This window comes from Etheostoma cragini, chromosome 20 (genome assembly GCF_013103735.1).
Source record: "Etheostoma cragini isolate CJK2018 chromosome 20, CSU_Ecrag_1.0, whole genome shotgun sequence".
In the NCBI taxonomy this organism is placed as follows: Eukaryota; Metazoa; Chordata; class Actinopteri; order Perciformes; family Percidae; genus Etheostoma; species Etheostoma cragini.
In genome coordinates this window covers 15,875,262-15,891,363 of record NC_048426.1, presented here as the reverse complement: position 1 = coordinate 15,891,363, position 16,102 = coordinate 15,875,262, and the positions used below count along the sequence as shown (strand labels likewise).

Here is a 16,102-nt window from a genome sequence, read left to right as displayed (position 1 = left end):
TTGGAAAATGGCTGCAATGAAACAAAGAGTGAAAAATTTAAAGGGGTCTGAATACTTTCCGTACCCACTGTACATACAATACATAATAAATAGAATAGATTAAAAAAAATATTAAAAAAATAAAGATAAAAAATACAAATGAAAGAAAGTACAAATGCTTATACTAAAATAGTATTTATAAAGATGTAAGTAAAACTTTTTTTGTGTGCAAGTTGCACTTAATGCGGTATTGTGATATAACCTAAAACCCAAATCATAATTAACTGCACATTTTACAATAAATAAACAATAATAAATCACGTTGTTCTAAATCATCTTTTCTAAAGCCAAAATTTTTCCAGACAATGGACACTGCCTTATTTTTCTTTTGGGCACAAGTTGCTCAGCTGACTCAGACTCTGTGTTTGAGTTATCATCCGTTATGCTTTCCCCAAGGCTGACTGGTGCGGGCGAAGTCACGTGACCACATACGCGACAGAATGTTTTTAAGGCGATAGCAGGCCTATCAACAGAAAGAAATTATTGAAATTATCGTCATGGGAAAAATTTGTTGATAACAGTTCACGATTTTTGATGTTGATTCATCTTTGATTCTTTGCCCTGCCGTACACATGAGACTTATCTAACACTTAAATGATGAAGCTTTAAAAAGTTTTATTGCCTGTGATATGAAGGATTTCTTGTAGCGGTCAGTGCAACATGGTCTTGGCTTACTATACTATGCTATCAGTCACATTTTCTTGCTTTTAGGACAGTACCACTTGTCAGCAGTTTCTGTTTTCAGTTGTAAACATTCAGATCATACCGTTATTTATGTGGACACAAAGCTGGTTCGGTTGCTGATCTCCTTACATAATAGACTGAAAGCCTAAGGACACGGTATTATCATTCAAGCATAATGCTAAATCTTGTGTTTTCCAAGTGTTGATTAATAATTAATAACACACAGTCTCAGTGTAAATCTTCATCTTTTTCAACGTTTCAAGGCAAATGGCTTCAATCCGAGCCCGATAGACACAAGCAATGTGGTTCTATCAAGAGAATTGCAGGTGAGTGACCTCCCATTTGTTTTTTAATGCCTTTTTTTCTTCTTTTTTTACATCAAACAACCTCTCAGTCTGAATACAAGATGAAAAGCAATATTTCCTGAATGTGAATGAGTAAAGTGGGCGGAACATGCTCCTCAGTGAGATGTACTGATTGTCTCTTTTGTCTTTGGTCTAAGGCGATGGTGGATGTGCTGGCTGAAAATTACCATAACATCTGGGCCAGGAAGAAAAAGTGTGAGCTTGGAAGCAGAGGTGATTTGCTGATGAACTCAATCATTACTAGGAGATACCTGCAAAACAGAGATGGAAGAGACAGTATGCCTGTGGGTGGATCTAAGGTGCCACTCGCTTGTTGCAGTTTTAATTTGTGCCTATGAGCTTATGTGTGTATCTGCCTCACCAGTCTCAACTAAATAGGTTCAGCTAAGTAGTACATCCACTTCATGTCAACTTCGCCTTTGCACAGACACATAGTAGAGCAGAGCTCATCAAGTCTTACTTAGTCTTGCATTGACAGAACTTGCTCCACAGCGCTGCGGAGGAGGGTCTGGCGAGTCCACTAAGCATCCCGGGTTGGCAGAAAAACTTACTCTGGTTTATTGGCATATATTTAAACCAATCACAATTGTCTTGGCCAGTCTTGCGAACTTGTTTTGGGTGTGTACAGTCAAAGGTCGTTGTAGTCGTGCCACAGAAAACTCAGATTGGACAAATAGTCTAGCTACCTATCTGGATTTACCCTGCAGAGATCTGAAGAGCAGTTAACTCTAGTCCTCATAATTTAACCAGATTTTAAAATTACAACACAAAGAAAGTAGAACGTCATTGATATAGACTTTGTCTTACTTAACACTGGGTTGTCTGTGGTTTCAGGTGGGGGAACACACCCTCTGTTGGTGCCCTATGACACGCTGACAGCCAAGGAGAAGGCCCGTGATCGGGAGAAGGCCCAGGACCTTTTCCGCTTCCTGCAGATCAACGGCTATAGCATCACAAGGTCAACAGTTTCAGAATAGCTGTTATATATTATCACGTTGATGTCTTGCAGAAACTTTACACAACTTAACCTTTCCATTTGATAGTTAAAAGTGTTGATTCATAGCTAATACCCTATTGTATTGCAGGGGGTTGAAGGACTTAGAGCAGGATTCCTCTTCCATGGAGAAGAGGTTTGCTTACAAGTTCCTCAAGAAGCTGCTGAAGTATGTTGACTCAGCTCAGGAGTTCATCGCCCACCTGGGTATGGTAATATTACATAGGCCCTGACTACAAGAGACTTGAAGTAGTTTTGTTACTTAATATTAAATCTATTATTTATGCTCTCAATTCAGAGGCCATGGCTGCCAGTGGCAAAACAGACAGGTCTCCTCATGAACAAGAAATCAAGTTTTTTGCCAAAGTAAGGATGTCATGTAAACACAACTGCTGTCCAGATAATGATAACCCTTTTAAATTAAATTACTGTCAACTTAATGTGATCTTGACATTGTCAATGTTCTCCTTCAGGTTCTCCTTCCTCTCATCGACCAGTACTTCAAGAACCACTCTCTCTACTTCCTCTCCTCCCCTAGTAAGAACCTGAGCAGCAGTGGATATGCCTCCAACAAGGAGAAGGAGATGGTCACTAGGTACAAAACATTCACTTACATTCACTTACAGCAATATAGCATGACCATAACTCTTTACCATTCTTAATTCTTAAGATCCTAAACTCTTATAATCTTAACTAATAATCGTCTCTCTAAGAATATACTCATTGTAACTGTCTGATTTCCTTCCTTTGTCTATCATCACACCTCCAGCCTGTTTTGTAAACTGGCAGCTCTTGTCAGACATAGGATTTCTCTCTTTGGTAAGCTAATTGCTACTGACTGGTCAGCAGTGTGTGTGCATGTGTGTTTTTGGAGATATCAGCCTCAGAAACCGTCTGCCTTTTCCCAAATGCAATGGCAGTATATGGCACTCAGCTTGTGGTGCTAAATGTGCCAAAAGAATACATTAGATAAACTCAACAGCAATGTCTCTTGAGAGTGACTCTAAAGATAATCCATAGACCCGATTTTGAGCAGTTTCATCTAAAAACATTTTTTTTTCTCTACCAAACTACACTCGCCAACCGTATCACCACCAGAAAGAGGTGTGTGTACTCATGCCCTCCTCAGCACGGCTGTAACTTTACCTTACTGGTTATGCTAGCTCACATTAGCTAGCTAATGCTACAGCTCAGTCGAGGAGGATGCCATTAATCTCATGCTGTTAAAAAGAATGAGCTTCTCATACATGATTAAAAATGTTAAAAAAAAGAATTTAAAAAAAAGAAGCAAAAATATGTATGATTTTGGAGTGGTTTGCCCGTTTAAGTTGGTTCTCCTTAAGTATTTTTGGTTCTCATGAACTGAGGTGTCTTAAGGACTTTATTAACAGTGCCCTAAAAATATAGTTTTGAGTACATAGCAAATCTAAACACTTTTTTGATATCATATTAGATACCAAATACTACATTTAATTACATATAATACAAACAAGATATAACATGTTTATTTGTGATCATAAGAAGAGCCGGTTGGTGGATTTTCTTACCTTTTAGGCAGAAAAGCTAGCCGTTGCCCCCAGTTTCTAGTCTTTATGCTATGATAAGCTAACCGGCTGCTGGCTGTAGCTTTATGTTTATCATACGGACATGGGATCAATATAAATCTTCTCATCTAACTATCAAAAAGAAAGCAAATATGCCTATATTCTCAAAAAGTTGAACTAGTCCTATCAACAACAACTAAAAAGACAAACCACTGAATTTGAGACGTTAACCCAATACGCCAGTGGATATCCCACATGATCCACTAGCTTTACCATGCCTAACTGACCCCTTAACCCACCTGTTTGATTGGAGGCTGTTGATTGTTTGGTACATACACATATATAAACTTATTGTTGACATGAGAGGCTCAGTTCAGGTCAAGTAATAGCCCTAAACATGGATGCAAGTGTATATGTTCATGTCGTATTGAAGTCTTTTGTGTTGTCTTGTAGGGAGCGACTCCACTACTATTGTCAGCTGTTTGCATATTCTGGCACACACCCTGGACACCAGGTGAGAATTTGGCAGAACATGAGATTCACAGGGAACCTGGCAGCTTTGCGTTTTCTCCTTGAAATGAAAACTAACACAGTTTTAAATGTTAACAAAAGCCTCAGTTGGATATTGATAGTGTACAAACAAAAATTGTTTATGAACCCAATGACATTTTTCCAGTGTAATGCAATGACGTAGACTGTAACCTCCGTAGGACCCTCAAGAGGAACATGTCTGTTACGAGCATTTTCTTTTAAACAGTTATCACTGCAGTGTCTTCTGGGATGTACTGGTATTAACAAAGAGCATACTCTGGCATTTAAATAAGCAAAAGGCTTATAGTGTTCCCTAGAGACAATGTACTGTTTGTTTATGCAGCTCACACATAATGAGGCTTAATGGGCAATGCATTATTGTGTCTTGTTTGTGCTGAAGAGCTACTGTGCAGCTGATGCCCACAGACTGTCTTTCATTTCCCCTTCTCAGTGAGACACATCAACTGTGAAATGCTCAAAATGGATGGACTAATAATATTGATGTGTTGTGCTTTTCAGTGTCATACAGTAACATTGGTAAACTCCCCTTGGATTTGAATAGTTGCCTTATTCATTAAAAAAATCTTTGATGTGTCAATGCAAGGGCTGTCAGGTTGATACTCAAATCTCACATTTCATGACTAAAACCTTCAGTGATTGTGAGAGTGAAGTAATTGCATTTTTGAGCGTGTCCAAATGTGGGTAAACAGTGTTGTCTTTTGCATTCCAAGGGTGTATCCAGTAGTTTATATATAGTCTTTTATCAAGCTCTCTTTCACTCCAACAGGACGGTGATGAAGTCTGGCTCGGAGTTGGTGAGGGTGGGGCTGAGGACATTCTTTGAGAATGCGGCAGAGGACCTGGAGAAGACGTTTGAGAACTTGAAGTTGGGGAAGTTCACTCACTCTCGCTCCCAGATGAAAGGCGTGTCGCAGAATATTAACTACACCACCGTAGCTCTACTCCCCATTTTAACTGCTCTCTTTGAACACATCACTCAACATCACTTTGGAGTCGACCTGCTTTGTGAGTCCCGACAGCAGAGGAATGATTAAACATATTGTGCGAGAGGCTGCTAAAAAACTGGAGTCTGGTGTTGATGTTAAATTTATTGTAATACAGGGATTACCTGCTTCTTACACCCTGACACCATAGGACCTATCTTACCCCCTATAAATAAGGGGACTTCTAATTTTCTTTATCTTTTCCAGTGGATGATGTCCAAGTGTCCTGCTATCGAATCCTGACCAGTCTCTATGCACTGGGTACTGGGAAAAACATCTATGTAGAGAGGTATCTCAGCTTCAACATTGTGTCAAGTGTTTAAAAGCTCAGTGATGAAACCAGCTGATATTCAACACCGCTTTTACCAACTCTGCTCCTCTCGGTGTCCCACAGACAGCTACCAGCTCTTGGCCAGTGTCTGGCCACCCTGGCTGGGGCCATGCCTGTGGCTTTCCTGGAGCCGATACTCAACACGTACAACCCCTGCTCCGTCTTTAATACTAAAAGTGCCAGAGAACGAGCCAGTGAGTCATATGTAATTATTCTCAAATAAATAAATTACCAGCAGTGGACCAAGGGGGCAGATTAACCTGCAATTATGAATAATAAACAACAATTTACAACCATCTTATCATTTTGAGATCTTTTCTGTATGAGAAAAGTCTGATATAAATTTTTCGTACATACATCATACATTTTGTACCTTATTTGTATATCAGCTGAGTGTATATGTCATTACACTCGCTGTGCTCAAATAATCTTCAGTTTGATAAATATCCCTAAAACAAATGTAATAAGAAAAATGCCATTTTGTTTACATGTAAATCCCATGTGATGTTTTTAGACCTAGGCCTAGCAGACTCAGTCAAGGAGATGTGTCCCGGGATGCCGCGGCTAGACGGTTTGATGAAGGACATCAATGACATGGCTGAGTCTGGAGCGCGGTACACAGAGATGCCTCACGTTATCGAGGTGGTGCTTCCCATGCTGTGTAACTATCTGTCTTACTGGTGGGAGAGGGGGCCCGAGAACCAGCTAGCCAGCGGGGTAAGCGTCTGCTGCACCACAGTCACCTCAGAAAACCTCAGCCTCATTCTCGGCAATATTCTCAAGATCCTTAACAACAACCTGGGCATCGATGAGGCCTCCTGGATGAAGAGGATTGCAGGTGGTTTGCTTTTCTTTTTCAAAGAGACAGTATCATTTTTCCATCCCACAGAAATCCTTCATGAACCATAAGACCTGCAGAATGACCAGTCCAATGTCAGCCTATATTGGCAATAAAGCATTCTGACTATTAATATAATGACAAGGCTATCCCTGCTCATATCCTGTTTTATTTAATTTAATTTATTCCAAAAAATGGAGTTGATTTCTCTAGAACACCAGCAATAGAATTATTCCTTTTATTTATTTATTTATTTTTATTTAGAACAGGAAATGTAGCTATTGTAAAAGCTTCAATGGTTGAATTGCTAATGTGGTTTACGTTTGTTTGTAAAAAGTAAAACTACTAATACTGGCAACTTTCTGAGATACCTTAACATTTTAACATTTAAAGTAACATTTTCTTTGCCACTGTTCAGTGTACGTGCAACCCATCATTAGCAAGGCCCGTGCAGACCTGCTGAAAAGCCACTTCCTGCCTACACTTGAGAAGCTGAAGAAGAAGACAGTGAAGGTAGTGTCTGAGGAAGAGCTGTTGAAGGCCGACAGTAAAGGTGACACCCAGGAGGCCGAGCTGCTCATCCTGGATGAGTTTGCTGTGCTCTGCAGGGACCTGTACGCCTTCTACCCCATGCTTATCCGCTATGTGGACAACAACAGGTTAGCTCACTGAGGAGCAGATGATAGCGTTGTTTTTAAAGGAGGATTTAGGGGAAGATGAGGCAGATGTTTAGTGTCTGTAGACAAAATACAGAGGATGTATTAATCTTGTACCTTTCCTGCAGGTCAAGGTGGCTGAAAGAACCAGATGCGGACTCCAATGAACTCTTCAGAATGGTTGCTGAGATATTTATCCTCTGGTGCAAGTCACACGTACGTTCTCTCATCTCCACCATATGTTTAGCTACAGAAGAATTTTCAGCTTTTCGGAATTATCTCAATGATCTATCTTTGACATTTGTCTTTTCTCAAGAATTTCAAAAGAGAAGAGCAGAACTTTGTGGTCCAAAATGAAATCAACAACCTTTCCTTCTTGACCGGGGATAATAAAACCAAGATGTCTAAGGTAAGTTTTGTATTTGCCACCTACCTCTCAACACTGTAAACTTTCTGTCCTTGATCTGAAGGTGGATTAAAAGTCATTTAATTGTGTGTAGCGATATCCTTGACCCATTGGACCTGTGTGAGAAAGATGAAAAAGAACTATAAATAAGCAGGATTAGTTTGAATGAGCAAAATTCCTGTTAACCTTTTCTTACTGTGAACCATGTGTAAACACACAAATGCACACATGTGACCAACGATAGAAAGCAGTGGAGAACCTCTTTGCTAACAACATGACTATAATAAAATGGACTTTGACTGGTGTGTGTGTGTGTGTGTGTGTGTGTGTGTGTGTGTGTGTGTGTGTGTGTGTGTGTGTGTGTGTGTGTGTGTGTGTGTGTGTGTGTGTGTGTGTGTGTGTGTGTGTGTGTGTGTGTGTGTGTGTGTGTGTGTGTGTGTGTGTGTGTGTGTGTGTGTGTGTGTGTGTGAGAGAATTTATTGCATGCAAGCTTGATACTGCGGATGACAGAAACTAACATTCATACATCTACCCCTTTTCAGCATTACAGGGGTTAAAACATTTCTTTTCTTTTCTGCCTGGTTTAGCTGTTTAAAGGCAAAGAAATGGTTTTCATTGCAGTGCACGTCCATCTGAGGACTGTGTGCCTCCATTAATTGCCCTCTCATCCTTTTCTTCTATCTGTCTCTCTCTTTCTGTCTCTCTCTATCTCAAACAGTCCTTTAAGGAGAAGGTAGAGTGATGCAGTGCATGTGCTGTTTACCTGCCAGCTTATTGGCTTATACGCTCCGGTCGCTAAGCAGAAAAGCCAATAGCGTGTGCAGCTGTGCTATATTGTCTATAGTGTAGTTATGTCAGCTGATTATTTGTGGCCTCCATTCATCACCATGTGTGACATGGTTCTTGCTCATTCCTCATTGCCTTTTGTGCGGAACACATCTCATCAGGAGTAATGAAGCTCAGCCCTTCTGTCGCAAATCATGTGATCACATGCCATTGTGTGTTTGTTGTTGATGGATTGTGGTACCCTGGTGTGTTTGGCCAATAGTTACCTCATGCTGTTATTATGTTGCTGTGTGTGGGGGTTTATGTGTAGGTGTGGTTGTAAATTAGTGTTTTCACTGAGCCAGCTACTTCAATTTGGAACAAAAGTGTAATTTCCCCTCACTGGTAAAGTCTTGCTGTTTTAAACAGCATCAGTTTGCTAGTTCGGTATTTCCGCTGAGGTGTGAAACTTCTTTATGCTTCAGTGGCCTGAATTTAGTCTGTCACAGATTTTGCCAGGCCTGAAAAATAAATGCCTCAGTTGCATCTGGCTGATACAGTGAGAGTGCTCCCACTGTTAACTGAGCTCCAACAAAATACTGTTAAGGTATTAGTTTAAATGTTGAAACCAAGTGCTTTAGTGCAACATTAATCACAATTGGTAAAATAGTATGTATTACCTTTTTAAAGGCAGGGCTGTAGTCAAGACAACCTTGTCGAGTCCAAGACCAGGACTAGTCGAGACCAAGACAAGACCGAGTCAAAAAAGGTTTGAGTCGGAGTCTTGACCGAGTCCAGGACAGAAAATGCATGACTACACGATAACCAATCGCGTACACAATTATCGTTTGAATTCTTTTACCTCATGAAACCAGTAATGCTAGATGTAAGTCATAACTTTATGTCCAAGAACACTACTGTTTATCTTCCGCTATGTTAGCTAACATTAATGTTAATACATACACTAATACATATACAGACAAAACTACCAGCTCCTAGCTCTGCAGTTAAGTTAATGCAATGTATGATGTTTCTGCAGGTGTCTTACAAAGTTGGACATTGTACCATAGGTTTCTTTTGCAGTCTGCCCTGTGTTTCTTTTTAAGTGCAGTAATGAGAACTTCCTGGTGATTTCTACAACCAAATTTGATAATGGCATAACTGCCAGACATCTGTGTGTGTGTGTGTGTGTGTGTGTGTGTGTGTGTGTGTGTGTGTGTGTGTGTGTGTGTGTGTGTGTGTGTGTGTGTGTGTGTGTGTGTGTGTGTGTGTGTGTGTGTGTGTGTGTGTGTGTGTGTGTCTGCGCACGCATCAATGACAATGAATACCAATAACGTTAGCAGGGCATGAAGATGCAGGGCGTGCAAAGATGATCTAGTTTGTGATTGGTTATCAGGTGGCCAGTGTTTCACTCTCCCTCCAACATTATGATAAACACAATAAAGACACCTGAACTCGGTCAAGTCCAAATACCAGCAAGTCCGAGACCATAGAAAAAAACGTCTTGAGGTCAGTACTACAGCCCTGTTTTAAAGGACCAGTGAATCAAGCTACCAAAATTATATTTACCACTTTGTGTTGTTTGAGGTTAAAAGCATGATTTTTGTTCAGTCTGGAGGACAAGACCAGGAGAGGAAACACAAGAAAAGGCGTGGTGAGTTCTACTCTATCCAGACCTCACTGATTGTGGCTGCTCTGAAGAAGATGCTGCCAATCGGCCTCAACATGTGTACCCCAGGAGACCAGGAGCTCATCTCTCTAGCCAAGACTCGCTACCTCCTGGTGAGGCCACTTTTATGTGACCATGCACTGGCCACACATGTGATGTAGGTCTAATGAGATCACTGCTTCAAGTGAAGATCTACTCTTACACTCAAACAAAAACACTTCTTTGAAAGCGTTGTAAGCTTTACATTTGCATCCCTATCCCTGCTTTTGTTTAAGAGAGACACAGATGAAGAAGTCAAAGATCATATTCGGCAGAATCTGCATCTTCGAGAAAAGGTGAGCATGACCAAATCAATGACTGTGGTTATTAGCTTCAAGACTTGTACTTCACATCTGTCTTTGTAACAAACTCTCAGTCAGAAGACCCTGCAGTGAGGTGGCAGCTAAACCTGTACAAGGACATAGCGATGAGAAGCGAGGGGCCTCTGGACCCTGAGAGGGTGGTGGACCGTATCCAGAGAATATCTGCTGCTGTCTTCAACCTGGAGCAGGTCCGGCTCAAACATTTATGCATATCCAAACATATTATGAGCTGCTAATGACACCCAGGGAGCTTTTTTCATCAAACAACTATGAAGGTGCAATATCACCATTCATATAGCTAATGTCACTTTAAATATACTGCCAAAGAGTCAGTCCCAAACATCTGTATAGGATATGGTCACCTCCACACTCACCTGTCCATTAATCATAGCACATAATTACAGCTCTGGTCATTCACATCCTTGTGTGTACAGTATATTGTGAGATCACAAAAACATTGAACCTCATCTTTTCCTCCATTTTTGTTCACTTTGGTTGGTACTGCCACAAAAAGCAATAGAATCAACTGTGTGTGTTTCACTCACGTGAAACCACGTAAAAACTCCTTGACAAAAAAATTGCACTGGCCCCCTTGATTGCTTCTGACTCTCAAAAAAACTGATGAAAGTGCCAGTTATCAGTTATCAGAGATGAGTTTTCCTTGTAGAGAATGCCACTCCAGTGTTAATTAAACATGTAATCTTAACTTATTCTACTCCTATTAGGTGGAGCAGCCATTGAGATCCAAGAAATGTGTGTGGCAGAAGTTGCTGTCCAAGCAGAGGAAGCGAGCGGTTGTCGCCTGCTTTCGCATGGCTCCACTTTATAATCTGCCACGGTATGACTGCATACATTACACATACAGCCTCTACATCTTTGCTGGACTGTTTTTAGCCTAAAACCATGTTAAACAGCCTGATGATTGTAAATCCAACTTAACACTTGAACGTTCGAAAGTAGCAGAGAGCTCCTTGTGATACTAGTATTAGATGGAAAATTGTGGAGCAAGTGCTGTAACATCACCTCTTTGTGTTTGCTGGCCAAATACCACCACACATTCTTCTTCTTCTGTCTGACGCTCAACCCTAATTCCTCTCTTCCTGGGTTCTGACCCTGCATTAATGCACAGCCTCCCCCCCAGCATTTGTAGGACAAATGCCTGGCCCGCAGCTGTTATCAAGGAGTAGAAAAAAAGGACACTAGCAATTTCATGCCCTGCTGCTCTGTAACTCAATCACATGAAGTCAGGCAGAGAGCTACAGTAGGGAGGAAAACAATTATGAGGCCCAACCTGGGGGTGGCCATCTTTAATATGTGCTGAGACTATGCTGCCCGCCTGCCTGACAGCATGACTCATTTATTCAGAGTTGTTGACAGTGAAATATGACACAGCATGCAGTAGCTAATAATTATTAGACAGTATTTAGAATGCAGGCGCAATTGATTGTTTTTGTGGGGGTTAATAGATTTGTTTTTGAGGGCTGGATCTGAAGCTTCTCGATCATGTCAACGGTCCCGGAGATTCACACATTTTCTTTTCTCTCTTGTCTCTTTATTCAGCCTTTGTTCTCCCCTCAATGTCACACTCTACTGTACCTCATCCCCTCAGGCACAAAAACAATAATTACTTCCTGAAAGCCTACCGACATATTTGGCTGGAGATAATGCATGAGAACTCAGACTATGACAGTCTGCTCTCCATGCTGACGGTAACGTAGCGCTGATTCAATGTTGCAACTGTACGACCTTGCATACCTTTCTCAACTATTGGACCCCTCGCTTTCCTCCAGGCACGGTTTATGCTACAAATGCAGCTCTCATGAAAATATTCCCGCTGGTTTTTCCACTGGTCTATATCGGTACAGTATAGCAATAAATAGTTTAACATTTTAAGAGATATTTGTATAATTGCTTTCTTGCCAAGAGTTTGATGAGAAGATTGATACCACTGCCCAAATGCTAAATGTGAACCAAGAGCCACCCCTTAAATGTCAAGCTATCTATTTAACTGTTACTGATGTGCAGATACATGAGTGCTTAACACAAAGTTCAGATCAACTCCTTATTCTATTCTAGAATTGCAATTCCTACCTGCTGATGACAAGACAGAGAACATTTATCTATTTCTAAGCATGACATAAGCTTCATCTAAGGTGACCAGTTGGATGTTCCAGTATCCTAAACTAACCTGCTTCAACCTCTCCTTAAGGGTCTTCTCCCCTCCTTTGCTCTGCTCTTATCTAACCCAGGCTAATCTCCTCTTACCCTTCCTTAGGCATCGCTCTATTAACCTCTTCCTCCTGGCCTATCAGAGAATATGGATAGAAACAGAGGAATACTCTTTTGAGGAGAAGCTAGTGCAGGATCTTGCAGTAAGTACTTGTGTCATCCCCCAGTGCCCTCTTGTTGTTACCCATGTGCTGTGGGGCATCTGAGGATCGCCCCTACAGTACCACTTTCCTTTACTATTGTCATCATTAAACGTGGCCCAATTCCACCACACCCAATAGGTCGCACTCCGTTATCCATATGATGTATCTCAACCACACACAACTGTCTTTGGCAAGCATGACATCACCACTGATGTCAGAGCCAGCTGGTGTATTTTGACCATCAAGTCCAGGCCAACATCGTTAAGAAGGCATCCTCCCTCAATGCTTCAACTAACCAGTAACATTTTTTAAAGTTATGTGTTTCTAAAATTTTAACAATCATAAAACATTACAATTATTTCATACAAGTGCTTCTTCATCGGCACTTTGTAACACATGGTAACCTACAGCAAAATATGCAGATTGATAAAAAATGCTTCAAGGATTTATGTAATAGTTTAACAAATTCAGTTTTCTGATGTGGAATAAGAAGCTATCGTGAAGGCACGCTGGAAATCAATATACCCTACTCTGCCAGTGGGTGTTTTCTTTTTTTAAACTTTTGTTTTTGATTGTTTTTTAGTAATAAAATGAAGATAACAATTTAAATTATCAGTAATACAACTTTTGAAAAGCTCATCTACTTCCACACTATTTGAAATAAAAGCCACAGGGCACCACATAATGTGGTATGCCAGATAACGAAGTTTATGATCTAGCCAACCAAGCACACTATTTGAAGGAATAGGAAGTCTATGATAAAATGCGAACTAGGTTCATGGAGAGTCATGCTTAACTCCATTCTTCACCTTTTTAACACTGCTGAACATCTTCCGCTGTGTGAGCTCTCTTGGCCCAGTTGGATCTCTCTCTCTCTCTGTGTGTGTGTGTGTGTGTGTGTGTGTGTGTGTGTGTGTGTGTGTGTGTGTGTGTGTGTGTGTACGTGTGTGTGTGTACGTGTGTGTGTGTACGTGTGTGTACGTGTGTGTACTTGTGGTGTATGGTCTGCAGTGCATGATATTACTGTTTTTTTTTTATACAACCTCATTCTCTTAAGGTAAGTGGTGTATACTACAGTAAAAGTAACAGTTCAAACAACTACTGCTCATACAAAGTATTTTGGGATCAAATAGCTGATATTGAGGCTATATGCCCGAGCTCCAATATTTACTTCCGTGGGTTTGTCCAGAAAACGCAGCCTAAGATGGAGGAAGAGGAAGAGGAGGAGGTCAGAAAGCAGCCAGACCCTCTCCACCAGCTCATTCTGCATTTCAGCCACAACGCTCTGACTGAGTGCAGGTGAATACACACTCACTGTCACACACCTGGCCAACTGGCACCAACATGTTTGGCTACATTATAGTCTTGGCCTGCCTCTTAGCTAATACAGAGCAGCATTAAGATAAATTAGCAACATATATTTCACACTGGGACTGAAACACAAGCCGTTCTTGTTAGTATTTAGTAGTAGTCGTGCTGCTTACTCTACATACATTGCAGTGACTAGAAATATAACTGCTGGAACTTTCTTGTTATTAATAGGATGAGATGTAATTGTGAGCTACACAAATTTTAACCACCAGCTATTTATCTTCCTTTTTTGTTAGTTCTTTGGAAGAGGATCCCTTGTATATTGCATATGCAGATATGATGGCAAAGGTACTTTTGTTCTCTAAATTGCTTTCACTAAAAAGTATGCTGCTGTTAAGCAAAATGTTGCAGTTTTGACTCTGTGTTCTCTTTTAGAGCTGTGATGAAGGTGAAGAAGAAGAAGATGTTGAAGGGAAAGAGAAAACATTTGAGGTGCTATTGATTTCTAAGGAATACACTTGGGCATTTCACTTTGTTTTTGAATCATATTCGTAAGTGATGCTTACTGTGTTATCATTTGATACAGGAAAAAGAAATGGAGAAGCAAAAGATGCTGTACCAGCAAGCCAGACTACATGATCGAGGAGCTGCGGAGATGGTGCTTCAGATGATCAGTGCCAGCAAAGGTAGGAAGGGACACATTCAACGGTCTCCCTTTTCATAACTGCTACCTTTGGTATCACCACTGTATGATAAATGATTTGCGGTCATCAGGTCGGCTTGGTGCTATGGTGACTTTCACCCTCAAATTGGGCATCTCTGTCCTCAACGGGGGAAACATACTAGTGCAGCAGGTACGCATCAGTCGGCGTGCGCAATTTGTATAATTGACAGCATCAGCCAACTATTTATTGTGCTTCATTCTTGATGCAGAAAATGCTGGACTACCTGAAGGAAAAAAGAGATGTTGGCTTTTTCAAAAGTTTGTCTGGACTGATGATGTCTTGCAGGTAATGAACCCATACCCAATTATAGCATCCAAAACACCTGATTTACTTTTTGTTTTATTCCTCAACTGCAATTTAAAGGGGAACATTCACCAACTACATACAGAAATGTCTGTTTACTGGTCACAGGAAGTACCTGTGAGAACAGTTTTGTAAAGTATTCTTTTTATTATGGGAAGTGTAGGATGCAGTGGCTTTGAAGATCTGAACTGTATTAGGTACTAAAAGTCAGTTTAAACTGTATCCTCTAACTTAAAGGAAGTGCAGTACAGTAACATTTTATTTTATTCATAGTATCAATTCATAACAATTTATCTCAAGACACTTTACAGATAGAGCAGGTCTGGACCACACTCTATAATTTACAATGACTTAACAGTTCAGAGCAAGCAACTAGAATAGTTGGCTCAATAGAGCTGTCAGCCTGGCTACAGTGCTGAAAATAAACCTTGTGTTGTTGTTCTTTTCTTCTACTAGTGATGAGTAATAGTCTGATCTGGCATTTCTGAGGGCCTTCCTACACATTTTCAGAGTGTCTTGCCAATCTAAACGAGATTCCTTCAGTTTGGTGGAACGCCATTTACTTTCAAATTTTCACGAGATTTGTTTTAATTTGCACGTTTGGGAGTTATATCACGGTGCTTGTTTCCTTTGCTTCATCATCTTTTTGAGAGGAGCAGCAGAGTCTAAAGTCATCTGTAGGCAGGTTGTAGCACAGTAGCACAGTCTGCAAATTTATCAATTTGGGAGGGAGTAAAGTTAACATAAGGGTCCTCTGTTATATTAAGGAACAGAATTAAATAAATGCTGTTGGAAAATTTTCCTTAAATTTAGCAATAGTACTGTCTGATAGGCAACTAGTGTAGAAGCTTGTATTTACTTTAGTTTAGTCGGTTAGTAATTCAAGTTATTAGAGAATAATCTGATAACGGATTCTGCGGAAATGCTATTAAATCTTAAATTTTGATGCCATATGTCAGCACAAGGTCGAGGGTTTGATTAAAACAGTGAGTGGCCTTATGCACACTCTGACTGAAACCAATTGAATCTAGTTGTGAGTTGATAGCAATACTAAGGTTGCCAACATCCACATAAATATTAAAATCACCTACAATAAGTGTCTGATTTACGGACTACACCTGATAAAAGCGCTGAGAATTTGGGTAAATATTAGAATATGGTCCTGGAGCTCAGTAAATGACAACAAATATAATTGGCCGTACT

At 40.5% G+C, this 16,102-nt stretch overlaps 1 protein-coding gene across 11 annotated transcripts in view; it reads left to right on the top strand.

Moving 5' to 3' along the window:
- The window catches only part of LOC117935927 (ryanodine receptor 3-like), a 103,798-nt gene that overhangs the window by 73,854 nt on the left and 13,842 nt on the right, over positions 1-16,102 (top strand). For 7 of the 11 annotated variants that reach the window (XM_034858563.1, XM_034858562.1, XM_034858561.1 and 4 more), the window contains 27 exons: positions 987-1,049; positions 1,226-1,301; positions 1,923-2,046; positions 2,174-2,289; positions 2,381-2,448; positions 2,556-2,677; positions 2,852-2,901; positions 4,080-4,140; positions 4,945-5,183; positions 5,369-5,450; positions 5,556-5,686; positions 6,007-6,330; positions 6,749-6,989; positions 7,115-7,202; positions 7,303-7,395; positions 8,111-8,125; positions 9,769-9,939; positions 10,102-10,161; positions 10,242-10,376; positions 10,914-11,026; positions 12,464-12,560; positions 13,750-13,859; positions 14,168-14,219; positions 14,307-14,363; positions 14,458-14,557; positions 14,646-14,725; positions 14,805-14,881. In XM_034858563.1, coding sequence (XP_034714454.1) covers positions 987-1,049; positions 1,226-1,301; positions 1,923-2,046; positions 2,174-2,289; positions 2,381-2,448; positions 2,556-2,677; positions 2,852-2,901; positions 4,080-4,140; positions 4,945-5,183; positions 5,369-5,450; positions 5,556-5,686; positions 6,007-6,330; positions 6,749-6,989; positions 7,115-7,202; positions 7,303-7,395; positions 8,111-8,125; positions 9,769-9,939; positions 10,102-10,161; positions 10,242-10,376; positions 10,914-11,026; positions 12,464-12,560; positions 13,750-13,859; positions 14,168-14,219; positions 14,307-14,363; positions 14,458-14,557; positions 14,646-14,725; positions 14,805-14,881 — 2,945 coding nt within the window. The remainder of the gene's footprint in view (positions 1-986; positions 1,050-1,225; positions 1,302-1,922; positions 2,047-2,173; positions 2,290-2,380; positions 2,449-2,555; positions 2,678-2,851; positions 2,902-4,079; positions 4,141-4,944; positions 5,184-5,368; positions 5,451-5,555; positions 5,687-6,006; positions 6,331-6,748; positions 6,990-7,114; positions 7,203-7,302; positions 7,396-8,110; positions 8,126-9,768; positions 9,940-10,101; positions 10,162-10,241; positions 10,377-10,913; positions 11,027-12,463; positions 12,561-13,749; positions 13,860-14,167; positions 14,220-14,306; positions 14,364-14,457; positions 14,558-14,645; positions 14,726-14,804; positions 14,882-16,102) is intronic. The other 4 variants (XM_034858565.1, XM_034858566.1, XM_034858564.1 and 1 more) reach the window with 1 other exon arrangement.